At 42.5% G+C, this 18950-nt stretch overlaps 1 protein-coding gene across 1 annotated transcript in view; it reads right to left on the bottom strand.

Moving 5' to 3' along the window:
* Nucleotides 1–17245, bottom strand: part of SDK1 (sidekick cell adhesion molecule 1) — a 965381-nt gene extending 948136 nt beyond the window's left edge. The window contains exon 1 of the mRNA XM_030795976.1: nucleotides 16948–17245. Within this exon, the coding sequence (XP_030651836.1) occupies nucleotides 16948–17245 (298 nt within the window). The remainder of the gene's footprint in view (nucleotides 1–16947) is intronic.
* Between the last annotated feature and the right edge of the window lie 1705 nt (nucleotides 17246–18950).

The following is an 18950-nucleotide window of genomic DNA, read 5'->3' as shown; positions in this document are numbered from 1 at the left end:
TTAGGGGTTCATTTGATCTGATAAATTAATGAGTACAATAATAGCTATGATTTATTAAGCAAGACACTGTGCTAAATACTTTACATACATTATCTCCTCTAATCCTTACAAAAACCTTGTGAAAGGGAGATTAACTCTGCTTTACAAATGAGCACCTGAAACACAGACAAGCGATTCAACTTGCCCAAGGTCACAAGCTCTTAAATGGCAGGGCCAAGATTTGAATCCAGCTCTACGACTCATGACACTATGTTATAATGCCAATGCACTACAGCAGATGACTTTAAAGCATATTTTCTGTGTGTGCATGTTTGTAACAAGGTATACCCGTATGTGCTAATATGAAATGATCTCTAAGACACAATATAGGCGAAAAATGTGCTGGGACTAGCCTCCAAGCTAAGAGTATGCTACCATTTGTATAAGTCAAAGGGTTCCAAGGAAAGACATATATAGCTGTATATGCATAAAATATCAGCGAACAAATACTCATGAAACTGGAAACAGTGATAGCCTCAAGCAGGGGGAACTAGGGGACTGAGGATCAGAAAATAGAGACTTCCACTACTACATTTTGATATGGTATGAATTTAACCTACTCATATTTTGTCATAAGAAATAAGCACTGCATAATAAAATATAACCACAAAAACTAAAAAAACTGGAATGAAAGGTTACCTTAGCCTCCTAGTTTACCAAAGCCAAATAAAGAGGCTTTTGAACAACAAAATACTTACTTTAATCAAGCATCCTTTTGAGACGTTTTCACCTGTTAAGAGTGCCTGTCAACAGTGCTCATATCCTAAACATGAACCAAAGGCGCTTCCATGCACAACAAGGAAAAACCAGCTCCTGTGAACATGGGAGAAGAGTCTGCAAGTAGAAAATCTTAATACAGGTAGGGAAGGAAAAAAGGCCACTTAAAGATAGTCAACGAATGGAGAGAGGAATGGGTAGAAGCAAGCCCCCTCCTGGCAGGCCCCCAGGGAATAGCACACAGCTACAGAACAAAGTCAGGCTACAGAAATGAGGAGCGAAGATGAAGGGGCAGAACCATCTAAAGGAAACAGGGAAAGGAAAAGGAATTCTTGCTCCCCAATTACTCTGGAAAGCAGAAAGATGAAAACAAAAATAAAAACACAAGATGACCAGTTTCATTTGTTGTAATTAAATGTGTAATATACTCAGTAATCAATACATGTTCCTTTGCTTGCCTTAAAAACCTTACTTTTAAAATTACTACACTCTTATATTTAAAATAGGATTCGAAATTGCTAGCAATGTTTATTAAGCACTCCCATGATAGCCCCCTTTTTTTTTTTTTGAGACAGAGTCTCACTCTGTTGCCCAGGTTGGAATGCAGTGGTGCGGTCATGGCTCACTGCAGACTTGACCTCCCAGGCTCAAGTGATTCTCCCACCTCAGCCCCTCAAGTAGCTGGGTTGACAGGTGCACACCACCACACTCAGCTAAGTTTTTGTATGTTGTGTAGAGACAGGGTCTTGCCACGTTGCCCAGGCTGGTCTCAAACTCCTGGCCTCAAGAGATCTGCCCACCTCAGCCTCCCAAAATGCTAGAATTATAGGCATGAGTCACAGTACCTAGACCCCCAGCCCCTTTTTAAAAGGTTTAGTGTTTGCCCAAAAAAAGCAATTCTGGCTAGTTTAAGCCAAAAAGGGGGATACAATGGAAAACAAATACTGTAGAGTTTAGGAGAAACTGAACATCCAAACCTCGGGATGGGCAAGAACCAGTTCCAGGCTGCAGTGATTTGTAGAGCTCCATAAAAAAAAGGGCCAAGAGATGACAGGGCAGAAAAATTGCCAGTGAGGCCCCTGCTGTGTACATGTACCACGGCATTCTCAGAAAGTGGCACATTTCTGTGATCCAGGCACTACCCAATTGTTGCCTACTACACTACAGCATACATACATAATACTCTAATTTACATTTATATTATATTGAATATACAGGTCATGCATCACTTAATGATGGGGATATGCTCTAAGAAATGCACTATTAGGCAATTCTGTCATTGTGTGAACATCACAGACATCACTTACACAAAACTAGACGTTATGGCCTCCCACACACCTAGGTTATATGGTATAGCCTATTGCTCCCAGGCTACAAACCTGTGCAGCATGTTACTGTACTGAACACAGAAGCCAACTATAACACAAGTATTTATGTATCTAAACAAATCTGAACCGAGACAAGGTACCATAAACATACAGAATTATAATCTTTCAGGACCATTATAAATGCAGTCTGTCATTGACCAAAATGTCATTATATGGTACACGGTTGTACTTAAAGTTTTAAATACAAAATTTATGTATATTTAAATTTAAATTTACTCCTAATTTTCATTTACAACTTCATGCTTCAAATTTTTTATGCATACTACCTACCATTAACTTGAATGTATGAATTGATTCTATATCAGAGTTGTGGGGAGAATTTGACACTAGAATCATAAAGATTAAACAGCACTAACCAGAAATCGATGGTACAAATGTGTTTATCAATCCATCTTTCAAAGGAGTTTTTTATTCTTATAATGAGCCTGTAACTTAAAATGTGGCATGCCTTTTTCCAAAAGATGAACCAAATAAGGCCCAAAACAATAATTTAAGTTCCCTCAAATAGGAAACAAACAAACAAAATCCCAGGTTCCCATTAATGCACTCTCAGTCTGAACCATTAAACAACTTTAGTACCATATTCCTCCTAAAATCCAGTAATAATACATTATGGTAAATAATTCTAACTGCTTTCATAATTTTTAAAGTTATAAATGCTTGATGTTTGAAAACTTAGAACATTCAGAAAAAAAGAGAAATCTCCATAACAGAGATAAGCACATTAAGTAGGCTGGTCTATTTCTTAATCATACTCACCACATCATATTATAAAACAGTAATTTCTTATCTGCTTTATAATATGCAATTTTCACACCCTTTTCTACTTGCATGTGCATGTGTGACCCTATGTCAGAGAAAGCTGGTACTTGGAGAATCCCAGGAAGGGCTGGTCATGTGGAGAGGACTAGGAACAGGGGCTGCAGAGACAGGGGTGCATTCAAAGACCAGTTCCACCACTTATGAAGTGAGTGACCTTAACTTCTCTGGACCTCGATTTCCTCATCTATAAAATAGGGTTGTAAGGAAGTATGATACTGCATGACTTGAAGGCCTTAGCACAAAGCCTGATGCCAAGAAAAGCACTCCATAAAAACAAGCTAGTACACTCTACAAAGAACTCTAACCTCATTTTTCACCTAATATATTCGGAAATCCTTCCATGTCAATTAGAGCTACTTCTAAACATCCTTTTTAATACTAACATTGTAGTCTTCTCATGTGCCACATCAGCCACTGTGAAAGCCACCAGAAGCATTCAGGTCCTCATCATTTGTCAAGGTCACCTGCTGTTGACGAATACAGATAGGGTGGAGGACTCCAGCCAACCCAGCTTGCTCCCTAAAGTAAGGAAAAAGTCAGAGTGGGTTAGGACTCCCAGTGTTTCCTCACTGGCTGATTTGGGACAATTCACAGGCCAAATGAGGTTTAGCTTTTAAAAAAAAAAAGTTTTTGTTGCCAATAGGATCTGTGATGAAATTCAGGTTATGTGCTCAGGAAAGAGCAACTTTTGAAGTAAAGCAATTGTGGGTTTAAAATAAAACCTCTTAAGGCATCTCTACAGCTAATAAAATGCTAGATTATAATATTTTAATTGCTATGAAATATTCATCTATATAAAAGCATAACACAACTTATATTTCATGCTTTTGATTCCACAGAAGACAGCAAAGTTAGAGATGCAAATGGCCTCTGTCTTTCCAAATATAACATTCCATGATACAGATTTAAGTAATTTTCAAAATTCAGGAACTGATGAGCATCAACCAATAATATCAAGTTGCCACAAAAATGCAAATGGCTACAATCTCATCTGTCATTAACTCTCATCCACTGAGCTGCTCCGCCTCAACCACTTGCCTCTTTGTGTATGCTTTATCTCTGAACAGCACTGAACAGCTCTGTTCAGCTCTGAACAGCGCTTTATCCTGCACATTTGATCTAACTCTCTGCTGGCCAAGATCCAAGTCCGCCTTTCCTACAGCTATGACAATAAGACCCTAATTCAGAATGTAAAGGTCACTTGGAATGTACTGGCTAAATATGAAGGTCTTGATGTTTGGTCCTTTGGCAAGAATCCTGTTCTGACATAGGTGTTGGGTTCCTCACTCCTGTTGATCAGCAGCTTTCCACCTGAATCCTTCACCTTTGTGTTTCCACATGCCAATCTGAGTCCCCAGATTCCAACATGGCTTGCCTATATATATCCCTGCTAAGGTCCTATTTAACACTGATCTAACAGATGCTGAATCCCCTGTACGGCTTAAAGGGCTCTCCAGGGTCATCTGCACATCTACGCTGTATTTTTTGGTGTGTCTATGCCCTAATAAACTATAAGCTCTCTGAAGGAAGGAACTGTTATTGATCAGTATACCTTTAACACAGCACTTTATTCACTGAAGCACTGGATGAATTAACTCCTGCTCACATACATTTTTAAGTTTTATTGTGACAAAAACTTGTATATATTTATTGTGCACATGTTTTGACACATATATATACTGTGAAATGGCTAAATAGAGCTAATTATATGTATTACTTCACATACTTTTTTGTGGTAGGAATACTTAAAATTTACTTTTAGCAACTCAAGAATAAAACATGTTAGTTATTATAGTCACCATGTTGTACAACAGATCTCTTGAATTTATTCCTTCTAAACGAAATTTTGTATCCTTTGACCAACAACATCTCCCAAACCCCTCCCTACTGCTTACACTCTCTCTCACTAATCCGTTCACACTCCACAGTATGAGTACTTGTAGTGGAAACTGCTGACACTTTTCTCAAACTGCAAAGCAATTACATATAAATTTAAGGGGCACACTGCAACACTGCTTCCTATCATTTAGCACTTTACAATTTGTACCTCACTCCTGGTTTCAATTTCTTTCTTTTTGAAGTGCATCTTTTAGTAGTTCCAACTACTAATCATCAACTTTGTTTTTTATCTACAATCTTTACTTCACTTACTTTTGAGATGGAGTCTCTCGCTCTGTCGCCAGGCTGGAGTGCAATGGCGCAACCTCAGCTCACTGCAATCTCTGCCTCTGGGGTTCAAGCAATTGTCCTGCTTCAGCCTCCCAAGTAGCTGGGACTACAGGTGCACGCCACTGTGCCCAGCTAATTTTTGTATTTTTAGTAGAGATGGGGTTTCACCATGTTGGCCAGGATGGTCTCGAATCTCTTGACCTCGTGATCTGCCCACCTCAGCCCCCCAAAGTGCTGGGATTATAGGCATGAGCCACCGCACCCGGCCCATTTCACTTACTCTTGAGTATCATAATACTTTATATGGACATGGAATTCTAGGTTGGTGGTGGATTTCCACCTCCAGCCTTTGACGGTATTATTCAGTCATCTTCTGCTATGAACAAAATGCCTGCCAGTCTAGATATCAACTTTTCTCAGATTGCTTTCCTCTTATTTTCTAAGGCTTCATCTACAATATGTCTAGGTATGAATTTATTTTTATTTATCCTGTGTGGGGTTCACTGTCGTTCTTGAAACTAAGAACTCAGGCAGAACTTGTATTGATTATGAAAAATTCTCAGCCATTCTATCTTCTAATCGTGTTTCTCTTACTCTATTTCCTCTTTCTGGAAGCCCACGGAAGGTAATATGGGACTTTCTCATTCTAAAGTTCATGAATCGTAACCACTCATTTCCCATTTCTTTATCCCTTATTACTGTATTCCAAGCAATTTCCTCAGATCTCCTTTAAAAATCTACTGATTTTTCAATATAGTTTTTATCTTCAATAACATCTACCTGGCTCTTTAACCTGTCCATGGAGGTTACTTTTTTTTTTTTAAACTTAATGACCATTATTTTCATTTCTAGAAGTCCTATTGGGTTCTTTTCCAAATCCATGTTATTTTTCTAATCTATGTTCTTTCATTATGATCTTACCCCTTTCATCTCTCATAATTTTAAGCAAGTAATCTCTTTCATATGTCCTATCATCTCAATCTCTTGGAATACTATTTATCTGCTGACTCTCCTTCATGGTGATTCATTTCCTTGTGTAGCTGGGCAATTTTTGTACTGCAAGCTCATCTATAGCATGACTTGTTTCTTCTGCAAGAATCTTAGATTTTTAATTTGCTCTGCAGGTCAGTTTCAGACATACTTTTGAGGGCTCTATGCATTTCCATAGTTCTAGACCAGATTTTGTGCTAATTTGTCTCAGCTTGAAGGTTAGTTGCACTGTAAGAAATGTTAAATTTGAATCCACCCCAATTATGAGGTGCAATCTTGGAGTTTAGATGTCCCTTTTTTATTCCTAATTATCACAACCCCAGGAGGACAGCAAGTTTCCTACACTTTCCCAAACCAGTAGGCAAAGTTTTTCTAGTTCTCTTTTCACAGATGGAAAAGCCCTTCAAGGTTTGATGCTAGAGAGCCTTCACTCCATCTTCCAAGTTTATGCAGACCCAAGGCCATGTCTCCTGCTCCTTCATGAGACCCTCAGGACTAAGCCATTGGGGCCTGTATTCAGATCAGAAACCACCACAGGCCTTGAGCTCCTGATTAACGCCCCAGCTCTGAATTTTCTGTTCATAGCTGACACCTAGGGATTTCCTGGTATTTTAAACTTCAGAAACGCTTGTTCTTGTTATATTTTGTCCACAGTTTCTGTGTGCTTATAGCAGGGTGGTGAAGGGAGTCCTCCACATTCAGCTTTGGGGACAATGTTGCTAGAAGCCACCAGTAGTCACAACATATGAAACAGAAATGATCACTTCAGAGAACTGTGATAATTACTTACCATTCTGCCAAATGACAATTTTTTTCCCAGCCTCAATAATAGATTTCAAATTTGGAAAAAATATTCCCAAGGCATTTTAAGACCATTTTTGTCACTGTGCATTTCAAATGCCTCCACAGTTCTTTCCTTGAGAATTTCAATAGCATAAGAACATACCGGTTGACTCCATTTTCTCCCTACCCATTCATTCCATAATGAACTTCAATCTACTTTATACTCCTAGAACTCCAGTGAGATTAAGCTCAAAAAGATCACCATTACCCATGTAATCAACAAATCCAATGGCCTTTTGTTCTCATCTATTTACCTCTCTGAGCAAGACTGACCATTCCAATTTTTCCATCCCAATACTATTGCAGTTCAAATATTATTTCTATATTATCACAACCATTCCCTAACTCATCTCCATCTCTACTCTCCCCCCAGCCCCATCGCCCTGCAATTTATCCAGGTTATATCCCAGCCACGTTAATATTACTATAATACCTCTCCAGTCATGTCAACTGTCCATACTCCCCACTCTACTACCATGACTCATCACTCCCTAATATTACAGGAAAAGATGAATAAGGCAGGATTCCTGTACACAAAAGAATAAATAACAACACCTAATACTTACTGGATGCATGCTATGTACTTGGTAAGGTGATAAAAACACCTTACCTACAATCATTATCAATCAGCCCTCACAACTACAGGAAGCAGGTGGGATCATTACACAATTCTTCAGGGATAAGAAAAGTAGAGATTAAAGAAGATTAAGTAGCCAACCCAAGGATGCAAAGCTAGCAAGTGGTTAAGTTCATTTTATTTTATGCCAAGCCCATCCTCTCAAACAGTATGCTATACTGTCTCCAGAAATATTTATACCAAAAGCCCAGACCCTCCTCTAGTTGCAAAACTCATCTATCCACACAACTTAACAGCTCTATCTGGATGCCTCAAAGGTACCTCACATTAATAAATTCAAAACGAAAATAATGATCATGCTGCCCAAACAGAGGTGGTCCAACCTCAGTGAATGGTTATACTAGCCAACTAGTCATGCAAGCCAGAAACCTGGACGTCACCTTTGATATTTTCTCATTCACCTTCCATATCCAACCTATGACCAAATCCCATGTATTTTTTGCCTCTTAAATCTCTCTCAAGTGCATCTACATCTCTCCATCTCCAGCACCACCACTTAGCCCAAGCTGCTACTTTCTCTCACCTCAATTGTTGTTACAGTCCAACACATCAGCAGTCATTCATTCTGGTTTCTTCCAACCCATTCTCAATTTTGCAACAAAAATAAGGCTTTATTCCCCCCACTCAAGATGATTTTAAAATACAAATCTGATCATTTCACAGATTTTGGACTCAGTACAAAAACTTTAAGTTGATCTTTATTTGAGGGTCTGAAGCAATAGGAATGCAAAGAGTGGTGACAGCTGGGTTTCAGCCACAAAAAGAAAGCATTTTCCAGTGAATCCAGAATGATGCCAGAGCAGACACAGAAGCAAACTGAGAGATGATGGCCAAGAGGACAGTACCTGGGAGCTTTTGAGCATGTGGCTCTAGTTATTCCCTAGGTGGAAGTGAATACTAAATTTGCCAAATGTAAAGAAATTCTCCCAGTTATACTGTGATACCCCAGGACTCCTCCAATAAAATCCTTTCTTTCTTAAGTAGTTCAGACTGAGTTTCTAGCTTGCAACCAGGAGTTTTAGCTAAGACAACCATTTTAGAAGAGCCAAGACAGCACACTTAGAAAAAGGGAATATGCCTACAAGGCAAAAATAAAACAAATTCTACATAGAGTAAAAATACCTTTGGCTGGCAAATACATAAATATGCTTAATGTTTGTAAACTCGTGTATCTCTTCCTTTTAAAGGTGTTATATAAAATGCTTCAGGGTAACAGCCATGCTTTCTTTTATGTTCTGCAAATCATTACAGCTTACTATAAGAGCTGAATAAATGCTGAATAAAAAAAATCAGAAATAAAAGCATGACTATACAATAATATAAATCAAAGTTGCATCCCTGGAAACTTGCTCCCTTTGGGAACAGTTTATGCACTCATGTAAAAAAAAAAAAAAAATCTTTTTCTAGTGACACTCTGCCACTATTCTATTACCTGGTTTTGATTTCACATAGCTGGGTATTATAAACTTGCCTTGCTCTTAGCCAGAAATTGTACATATTACCTAACCATACTAAAAAGTGGTGAATCATGGAAGAAAAAAAAAAAACTTGGCTGTGGAAACCACAGATTAGATCCTATATAAACACTTTTTCTGTTGCCATCTGGTGGTTCGTGTATAAAAATCAACACTGACATCCATTTTATAGAAGGGCTTGGTCATATCCTATCAAAATCTCTTTCATTCTTTTTAAATCGCACCTAACACCTAGAGAGAAGATAAAATTGACCTTCACTTTGAAAACAGGCTCACAAACACACAAAATAAATTAAGGATCACACTAGAGAGAGGGACCCACAAATACTACCACCTATGGAGATGAGCACCCTTAGTTAAGTATGATAGGTTATAACTTTGTGAAACAAAATCCCTCCTTACTCCAAATCTGAAATATATTCTAATTAGCCTGCTTGGGTTGCTAAAATTCCTACCAATTATTCTTAATAAAGGCAACTACCAGAGCTCCCCAAGTATCCATATTCCTCCCCAAATCACCATAGTCATTATGTGTTTATCTCCCTATTTTTTTTTCTTATTGGAAAGACCATTCAAGCTTACATACTTGAGAGCTTCCAACCCTCTCAAGGTAAAGAATTAGGTCTAGAATACAGTGGAGAGTTCCAGGAGGGAGAAAAAGGCAACCAAACATTGCACAAAGGCTAACTCTACGTAATAATATGGGCCCCAGGGTCTAGCCCATTCTTTGAACCCACAACTCTAAAGCCTAGCCTTATCTGTTTAAAAAAAAAAAAATTTGAAAATGAAACAAAGCCAAAAACACTGCAGAAACTATAGTCTTAGCCCATGTTCATTAAGCTAATCCCCAAAAATCAGAAATAGATTTAATTGACTGTTTTCAAGAAATTGGACTATTTAATTGATAGCTGTTATCTTCACTAGACATTGTCTGTATATCAATAAAGTGCCAGTTAAGCCTGTTAAAGTGAAAAATTATTCTGTTAATTTTAAAGACCTCTTGTTTTACTAAAAGCCCCTAATGAAGACAATTAAACCAACATAACATTAGGTTAAGCACAGAAACAGACAACATCTACTAATCTCTTTAATTACTGATGGTCACTGTACAGTAAATATAAACATTCTCATCCATCACTATTTTCTCATATCTTTTTAAATTTCTCACTGCATTAATTACCTCCAGATTTCTATTAGTCTTGCCCCTTCTAGCCATGTAGATAAGCATCTCACATTTTAAGAAAATTTATTTTTCCAAATTTCAGGCTTATACTGATAAATTATGGCACTAATTTGTTTTACAGAACCTAAAATTTTGAACATGAACCATTTTTAGGCTAGAGTAAATATATCATGTGTTAGACAGCAGCACCTAAGGAGAAATACTACATTGCATATTAGTTGTCAACATTGTGAATAGTCTGAGAAAAGTAAAATGAAGAAAATTAGGTTCTAAGCTAAGACATACGGAGTTACAGAATCCCCAGACAGGAGACACATGCAGAGTCTAGTGAAGGGCAGAAAGGATGACAACATACAGAAGATCAGAGAATCAGAGTAGAACAATTTTGAACATCTAGTCTAATCCCTCCTTTTATAGGTGAGAAAACAGACTCAGAGAGACTAATAGACTTGCTCATATTGCAAGGTAGTTACAGAATGAAGTATAAATGAGGCCTACTGATACTTAGCCCAATGTCTTTCCCATTTACCATATCCATGTTTCTAGGAAAGCTTTATAAAAAATGCTTTCATTCCCACAATACCCACAGGAGACTGGGACCAGGCTGATGAAATGTGTTTCTGGCTTTTGAGCTTTCTTTCAGGAAGCCAACCACCTAAATACTAGAATTGCACATACATAAACAAGAGTTTCCTACAGCAATGCTCCCATAATAATCATGATTTTTGTATTTGGATTTAGTGGCAACACTGTTCATATAATGAAGCTCTAAGAGTAGTAACCTCTCCAGAATAGATCTCAGGTATAGGATCAATAACTGGCAGGTAGGTATCTAACTGTGACAGACTTTTGCATTTCAGGGATTCACTGAAAAACCTATAACTTCTTTCTACGTGCTACCATAGGATGGCAGGAGGTGCCATATTTGCTGTCCCAACTGACAAAATATGTCCTCCCTCAGGATTACGGGTATGAATGTTTATGCTTTTTTAAAAAAGAGGTGCACATACTTAGGGGGAAATTTAAGATAATGCCTTACAGAAATGAAGTCAAATAAAATAAAATTTTAGAAACTATGCAAATTAAAATGCTCAGTTACTTTGGGTTAAATGTATAATTAGTTACCAGGAGTATTTAATCAAACAAAACATCAACAGCTTTCTTTTGTAAATAACCCTTAATTTTTCTTTATACTACACCTTTCAATGTGATTTTCATTCCCCACCTTGAGCTTAATTCAACTTTCATGCATTTGGACCTGGAGGTCTACTCTCATAACTACCACTTTCTTTACTTCTTAGAGAAATTTAAGCCGTGACCTAATCAGAATCCTCACTTTGTGCCCATTCCATTCTCTAGTTTCAGTCAGCTGACATTACCAGTCTCTGATCTCTGGGACACCATAAGGCAGGCAGAAAGACACTACATGCCACACACCTCTGCCACCTTAGACGCCAAATCCTATGTATCCCAATACAAGCAATACAGGGGCTCTGAGGATGGAAATAACATAAAGGCAACTGATAGGGAGAATTAAACTACACAGTCTTACTTGATATCACTTAATTACCCACTTAACTTGCAGCCTTCCACGTTGTTTTACCTCAGTATTTGAGGGCCCAGGAAACTTCTGGTTAGGTATAAACCCTAGTATATAGCCTAAACTTAACTGTTTACATAAAATGTGTGCTAAGGCAAACTCATAAAAGATTAGTACCTTACAAACTCCACCTCCTTATTTAAAGGACTCAAATTCATATACTTGAGTGCAGATAAAAGAAGGGACATGGATGAAACTGGAAAACATCATTCTCAGTAAACTATTGCAAGGACAAAAAACCAAACACCGCATGTTCTCACTCATAGGTGGGAATTGAACAATGAGAACTCATGGACACAGGAAGGGGAACATCACACTCCGGGGACTGTTGTGGGGTGGGGGGAGGGGGGAGGGACAGCATTAGGAGATATACCTAATGCTAAATGACAAGTTAATGGGTGCAGCAAACCAACATGGCACATGGATACATATGTAACAAACCTGCACATTGTGCACATGTACCCTAAAACCTAAAGTATAATAAAAAATAAATAAATAAATAAATAAATAAGAATTTTCCAAATGTTCCTCAAAGAAATGGTTGGTACACTCCCAGTAGTCCATTCTGGGGTGGTCTAATCTCTACCAACAGACCACCATGAAGCTGGAATTCATGTTATGTTGTGAAAGAAAAATTGGGGGTAGGGGAATACATCAAAATGGTGATGGTCATTTTCTTAGAGGAGATGGATGGCTAGATGGAAGGGTTTACATACATCCCTCATCTCTATTTTCCAAATTATGTAATTTTTAATTTGCAATCATAATTGTAAATAAGGTTAATCTAAAACTTGAGGTCAGATTACTCAATACTGTATTTAGAAAATATCAACCACCATCTTTCCCTTTGGTACAGATCTGATTGCTGCCCGTTTTTCCCTCTCCTTATAAAGACAGAGGCTACATGGGAAACCCTCCAGCCCAGGGGTTATGAACTCAAGTTATGTTCAGACTCTGGATCAGACTTTTCATTCTGGCATCACCACTCCTGGTCCTGGGACCTCAGGAAAGTTAGTTAACATCTGAATGCCTCAGTTTTCCCATAGGTAAGATGAGAACAAAAATGCTGTCTACCTCTCAGGAGCTGCTGTGAAGAATAAATGAGCACTTCGTGCTTGGCACGTAAAGGTTCAATAAAGGACAGCTACAGGTGGCTACGCAGACTGCATAGAGGGTAATAACTGCTTATTGTTGGATTTGGAAGACAGTAACCAACCAAGAGACCAGTTGTCTGTTAAATACCCAGTGGCCTAATAAAATTTAATTAAGTATCTGAGCACTCACTAAGCAAGACTCTTTATTAAGACGATATTCATATAAGGGAGTCTAGAAATCAAGTTCTAGTTGAAACTCGAATTACAAAGTTGTAAATGGAGTAGGTTAGGAGGAGGGGAAGCAAAGTACTTCTGGATTAATGGAAAGCAACATGGGCCCAAAAGGAAGCTAGATTTGTAGTGAACTCAACACTCCAGCAAACAAGTGGCAGAAATGCCTAATTAGTAGACCCTGTCCAAGGCTGGGAATTGGCCTGAGAAAAGTGACCCAGACCACAGAAATATCAGGCTAAGGATGACAGAGAAATTGAGTGAGATTATGGGATTAACCAACACAAGGATTAAAAAAAAAAAAGTAACATAAACATACAAGAATCACTTGTGGAATTTTTAAATGCATGCTTCTGAGAACCAGCAGGTCTGAGGTGGGGCCCAAATGACTATATTTTAAATTTTCACCAGTGATTCCGATGTACACCTCAGGCAGCACAAAGCAGGGGCTCAACAGTTTCAGTAGGAATAAACAATACATAAGTGAAAAGCTGGTGTACTCTGTTGTTTCAGATCATGAACCTGGAACAGGTATAAGTGAACACAGGCCCAAGGTCCATAAAAGCCGCTGGAATTGTTGGGGGAGGACAATAAGCCCAGGAAGGCATGAAAGGGAAATCAAGTCATGTGGTCTCATGTAAAAGCATTAGAGCAGTGGTTCTCAAACTTGGCTAAACATGAGAATCACCTGGAGGGAGGCGGGGGTGTCTCAGCATCCTGATACCCAGATCAAACCTCAAGTTCATTAAAACCAATTCTAGGAGTGACATCCAGGCATCAGTAGTTTAAAGCTCCAGGTGATTCCAATGTGCAACCAAGTTTGAGAAACACTGGGCTAGAGAGTTTCCAGGAAGTCAGCGGGAGTCTGGAATAGGGAGAAACACAGGTATATGAGTGAGTAGTTCTCAAATTCCAATGTGTATTAGAATCACATGGAAAGCAAATGTGGCTCATGGAAGAGGAAGAGTAGGTACTCTACAGTTTCATCAAATTCCCCAGGTGATTCTAACACATACCAAAGCTTGAGAACCATAGGTCCAAGTGGAGATAATTTCAAATGAGAAACGGAGGACTATGAACAGTCCCATGGAGAAATTGACAAGAACATTCCTATCCTTTCTAGGCCTGAGGAATGCAAGCTGAATCTAGGAGGTCTACTGAACACTGCTAGAATCAGTAAGCCTGTAAAGGGTCCAGCAGTAAAGCTAAAGGCACCATGGACTTCACACATAAGACTGCTTATACATCTTTAGCCTCAGAAGTCATCCTTCCAAACCACTCACAGCTGGCTCCTTGGTGGATGGCATAAAGAAAGCATGTGTTGCCACCTGCCTTCCAGAATTAAAGACTTGGCTTTTTAGGAATCCGGAAAAGTCACAAGCAATTAAACACACAGCAATAAGCAGAGAACACAACTCAGAAATTCTCATCACCTCATAGAAAGGGCATATTAAAGTTACATTTGGAAGACCTGAACCTGGCGGTTCACATCATGATCAGTTACATAGAGGGTCTGTAACTTAGGTTATAAAAATATAACTTTTACTGATCAATGTTGCACATGTTTTTTCTCAAGATACATGACCTAGCCTACCTACATGAGGTGCAGGGAAATGAGGCATAGCTTCACCTAGCTACAATGTAATCATATGGTACTTAGGAGGCGTTCCAACGTAGTGGTAACTGTTCCATTTAGAATGTTACATCTGATAAGATTCAAGAGAACGCATTCCTGCGCATATGACCAACTCATCATCCCATCAGAAATCTCTTATAACAGCACCAGAATTTTCATTTTCAAGATACATGAGCTTTTGTCAAATGGTGACATCTCCTCTGTAATATGAATTTTCAATATGATATAAAAAATGATGGATGTATTACACATTTCACAGAGCACAGAGAACAGAAACCCGTCAATGAATTTAAAATTTGTGACAACCTATTTGAAATTTTACACTAAAAGATCTGTACACTTTCATAAACCATATAAATGTAAAATAGGTACCAATGTTTTTACTGCCAAAAAGGAATAAAATATTCCTCCCTAACAAAGTTTGGTTGTTGCCTTAATATATTTTTTAAAATGTATTTTCATTAACATTTCAGTTGTTAAAATGCAATGCTTTACACAGCCTTCAAAGTGCAACTGATAAAAACTTGAAATCTATGTAATATGCTTCAAAACAAAGTCACTGGCAGGTTTTTTCCCCACCATTTCAGTCTGTGCACGAATCTTCAAATGTATGAACGTACAGGTCTTACTGCAAAATGCAAGTCACTGTTTAAAAAAAGAAAACTTCATAATAAACACATTTTTATTTTAAAGGTCATCCTAAGTGATTTAGATTTCTTCACTTGAACCTGGTTTCTCTAACAATCTACAGATCCCACTGTACAAAATGACTTAATAAATGCTTTTCTTCCAGAGTAAGTCATTAAGCAAAAAGCACAAATAAGTGAAATGAAAATTTTCCAAGTAATGGAGGAGTTAAATTAACCAGAAATATGGCAATTTGTTTTCATGTAGAAAAACATAAGAGGGAGCATTTATGAAAGCTGGAGGGGGGTGGAGGGGCACAATTTAGATAACGTTACATAAGCATTAATAAAAAAGTATGAGTTAGTTGTCAAGCTATTGGATGACAGTTTTGAGCTCAGACGTTTAAAATGTTATTACATTTAAATCATGTTACTACACATAAATCATCTTCACAGGACACAGAACACAGCTAATTTAAGTTTAATGCTCTCATCTTCGTCAATCCCAGAATACCAAGTTCCTTACCATGATTGTTCGTTAGCTGTATCTTGGAATACAACTAAGTTAATTTTCCTAAAACTACCACCAGCAAAACCAGTTCACTAATGTGTTTTTAAGACTTTACCAAAGGACGTATTAAAATAGCTATTTCTGGGTTGAGGGGGGTGTTTTGGTTTAAAGACCAGCAAACTTCAAAAGAAAAGGATGCTAGCTGGCAGGGGTATGTTACGGGTTTTGTCGGGGGCGGGGAGGGGGTGGAGGGAAGGCCAGATTTGGGAGGGAAAGCTCGTTTCACAAGAGATCCCATCTCTCTTTTCAAAAGGTCATTTCCATTCAGCAGATCCTCTTTCCCTATTTCAGAGCTCACCACTGTATTCTAAACAGAAGCCAACAGAGGGAGAAAAACAAAGCCAAGTGCAAAAGCTGTGGGCACTGAAAGTTTTGCTCCACTGGCCGCGCAGCACCCACTTGGGGTCGTGCTTGGAGACTTGGGGGAGTCAGGAGCAGGCGGGGGCTGGGGAGGGGACGGGGCCCTGGTGAGGGGCTGGAAAAGCCTTTTCACAGCGACTGGCACTTGATATTTGCAAGTCTTGTGGATGTCACTCACCGGAAACCAGACCCTGCGGTGCAAAGACTCAGGTACAGACCAGCCCCTTTTTCAACCATGCAGTGGGAAGCGGACTCGGGCATCCTTTTAAGGAGCTGAGGAATGGGTCCTCAACTTAGAATTTTTTGTTTGTGCTACTGCGATGTAAAAAAAAAATAAAATAAAATAAAATGCAAAGCAGCAGACGGGGTGCAGGCTCTACGAGGCTCAGTTTCCCTCTACTCCGAGTCCGGCGTGGAGGAGCTCCTGGGCTCCCTGCAGCCCCCAGCAAGGCGCATCCTGACCCGGGCCGGGAGGCGGGGGGGCCCCAGACACACTCTCGCTGCTCAAGTTCGCGCCTCCGCGCCCCGAGGCGACGCCCCCGCCCCGCGACCCCACGCGCACCTACCTTGCGCCAGCGCCCGGAGTAAGTGCAGCTGCAGCGCCAGCAGCGCCCACCAGCCGCGGCGGCCCGGCCCCAACTTTGCCGCCCGCCGCCCGCCGCACCGCCCCGCGCCCGCCGTGTCCCCGCCGGGGGTCTCGGGCGCCGCGCGGCGTCCCGAGGGCTCGGGGCCGGGGCGCGGCGCCGGCGAGGGGCGGGAGCGGCCGGGCGGGGATCCCCGCGGCCGCCCGGGGCCCGCGCGCTCAGGGGGCTCCGCGCCGCCGCCGCCGCCACCGGCCGCCGAGGGCCGGGCGCCCCGGGCCATGCCGAGCAGCCGCCACCCCGAGCGCCGCGCCGGACGGGCGGGCGGGACAGGCGGGACGGCTCCGAGCGGGCGCGGCCACTCCGCGGGAGGCGCGGCGCCCCCCGGCCCGAGGTGAGCGGCCGCCCAGCGCTGAGGGGCGGCGTCCCGGGTCCCCGCGTGAGGGGCGCGGCGCGGGCCGGGGACGAGCCGGGCAAGAAGAAGTTGTCAGCGGGGGATATTCGCGTCCGGCGCTCACGCAGTCCCGAGCCCGCCGCGGCCGGGGCGCCGGGCCCCGCCGCGTTAGCTCCGAGGGGTCCGCCGGGCGCTGAGGAGCCGCCGCCGCCGCCGCCCCCGCCCAGCGCTGAGGAGAAAGTGCGCCCGCCCGCGCGTCGCGCTCGCCCTCAGCCGCCGCGGCTGCAGCTCCCCATTCACAGCCCGGCCGCACGCGCCGCCCGCGCCAGCCGCCCGCCGCCCGCCGTTGATTGGCCGAGGGAGGCGGCGCCCGCTCCCAGGGCCCGCCCCCCAGGCCCTCGCTTGTTTTCAAAGTCGCGGCGCCCGCCCGCCTGCAATTTCGTGCGGGTCCCGGCGCCCGGCTCAGGCGGCTTCCCGCGCCGGCTGCGCCCCCTAGGGACCCGTAGCGGGGACTGCAGGCGGCGCCGATTCGGCACGCGCTCCCCGGGCTGGCTCGCGGGCCGGGCGTGGACTGGCGGGCGGGCGGGCGGGCGGGGGTGGTGCATCCTCGCCCGGCCCCGCGGCGGTGCGGGCGCTTGGGTGGGGAGGGCTCAGGTGCAGCAGGACGCGCAGATCGTGCTGGAGCTCCGGGCCGAAGGCGGAGAGGGGCGCGCCCCGAGAGGCGCCCGGCTCCCACCAGCGAGCTCAGTGCTTGGGGTGACGCGCCAAGTTACCGTAATTGCAAACACGCGCAATCGGGTTTTTAATTTCTGGCAACTAAAGGCACCACTGGGTGCAAACTCGCCTCCTGTTCAGAGGAGTGGACATGGCATTGTAGAAGCGTCCAAGGTCACTTTTGGCCGGGGCTGGAGGAGGGCGGGGGAGGGAGGGACACATTGCAGGTTTCCCACCGTGGAGTGGGCGAGTCTCGGGGCACGGTCGGCCAGTGGGAGGGTCTCCCAGGGCGGGACCCGGGAGCCTGTGGGGCTGGGGGTGGAGACGGGCGCCGACGCTCCGCATGTGGTAAGCATTAGCAGAGTTTATGGGGTGAACTAAGCGCACTGGAGGCTGGAAGGCCAGCATTTTTGTGGGAGGAGAGCTGGAGGTGACACGCACTCCGCTGCCTCTGGAGTTGGCCCGGGAGGAGCCTGGGGGCGTGTGATGATGGTTGCATGAGATCATGTAAGAGATGAAGGCAGAGGGCCTGGGTGTGAGCCCAGCACGAGGCTGGCTTCCCAGGAAGCACCTGATGCAGACTTGATACCGTTAGTAGGTTTATTGTCCCAGCCAAGAAAGACCCCGGGCGAGTGGAGAGCAGGTCACAGGGCTGGGGTCTGGGATAGGAGCCAGCTCCTGCTCACAGAGCGCCTATGGTATTTGTCAAATAACTGGTGGATCAATATTAGCCTCTGTACACGTCCCCTAAGACTTAATGACCACGTGAACAAAACAGGGAAACTGAGGTCCAAGTACGGCCGCCGAACAGGAGGTGGTTTCAGAAAGAGGCCTGCCCTCTGCCCCCTTTCCACACCATGCTAGGAGGGGCAAAATAGTA

This window comes from Nomascus leucogenys, chromosome 17 (assembly GCF_006542625.1).
Source record: "Nomascus leucogenys isolate Asia chromosome 17, Asia_NLE_v1, whole genome shotgun sequence".
NCBI lineage: Eukaryota > Metazoa > Chordata > Mammalia > Primates > Hylobatidae > Nomascus > Nomascus leucogenys.
Note: the sequence above shows the minus strand (reverse complement) of the source record. Positions and strands in the feature narration are given on the sequence as shown.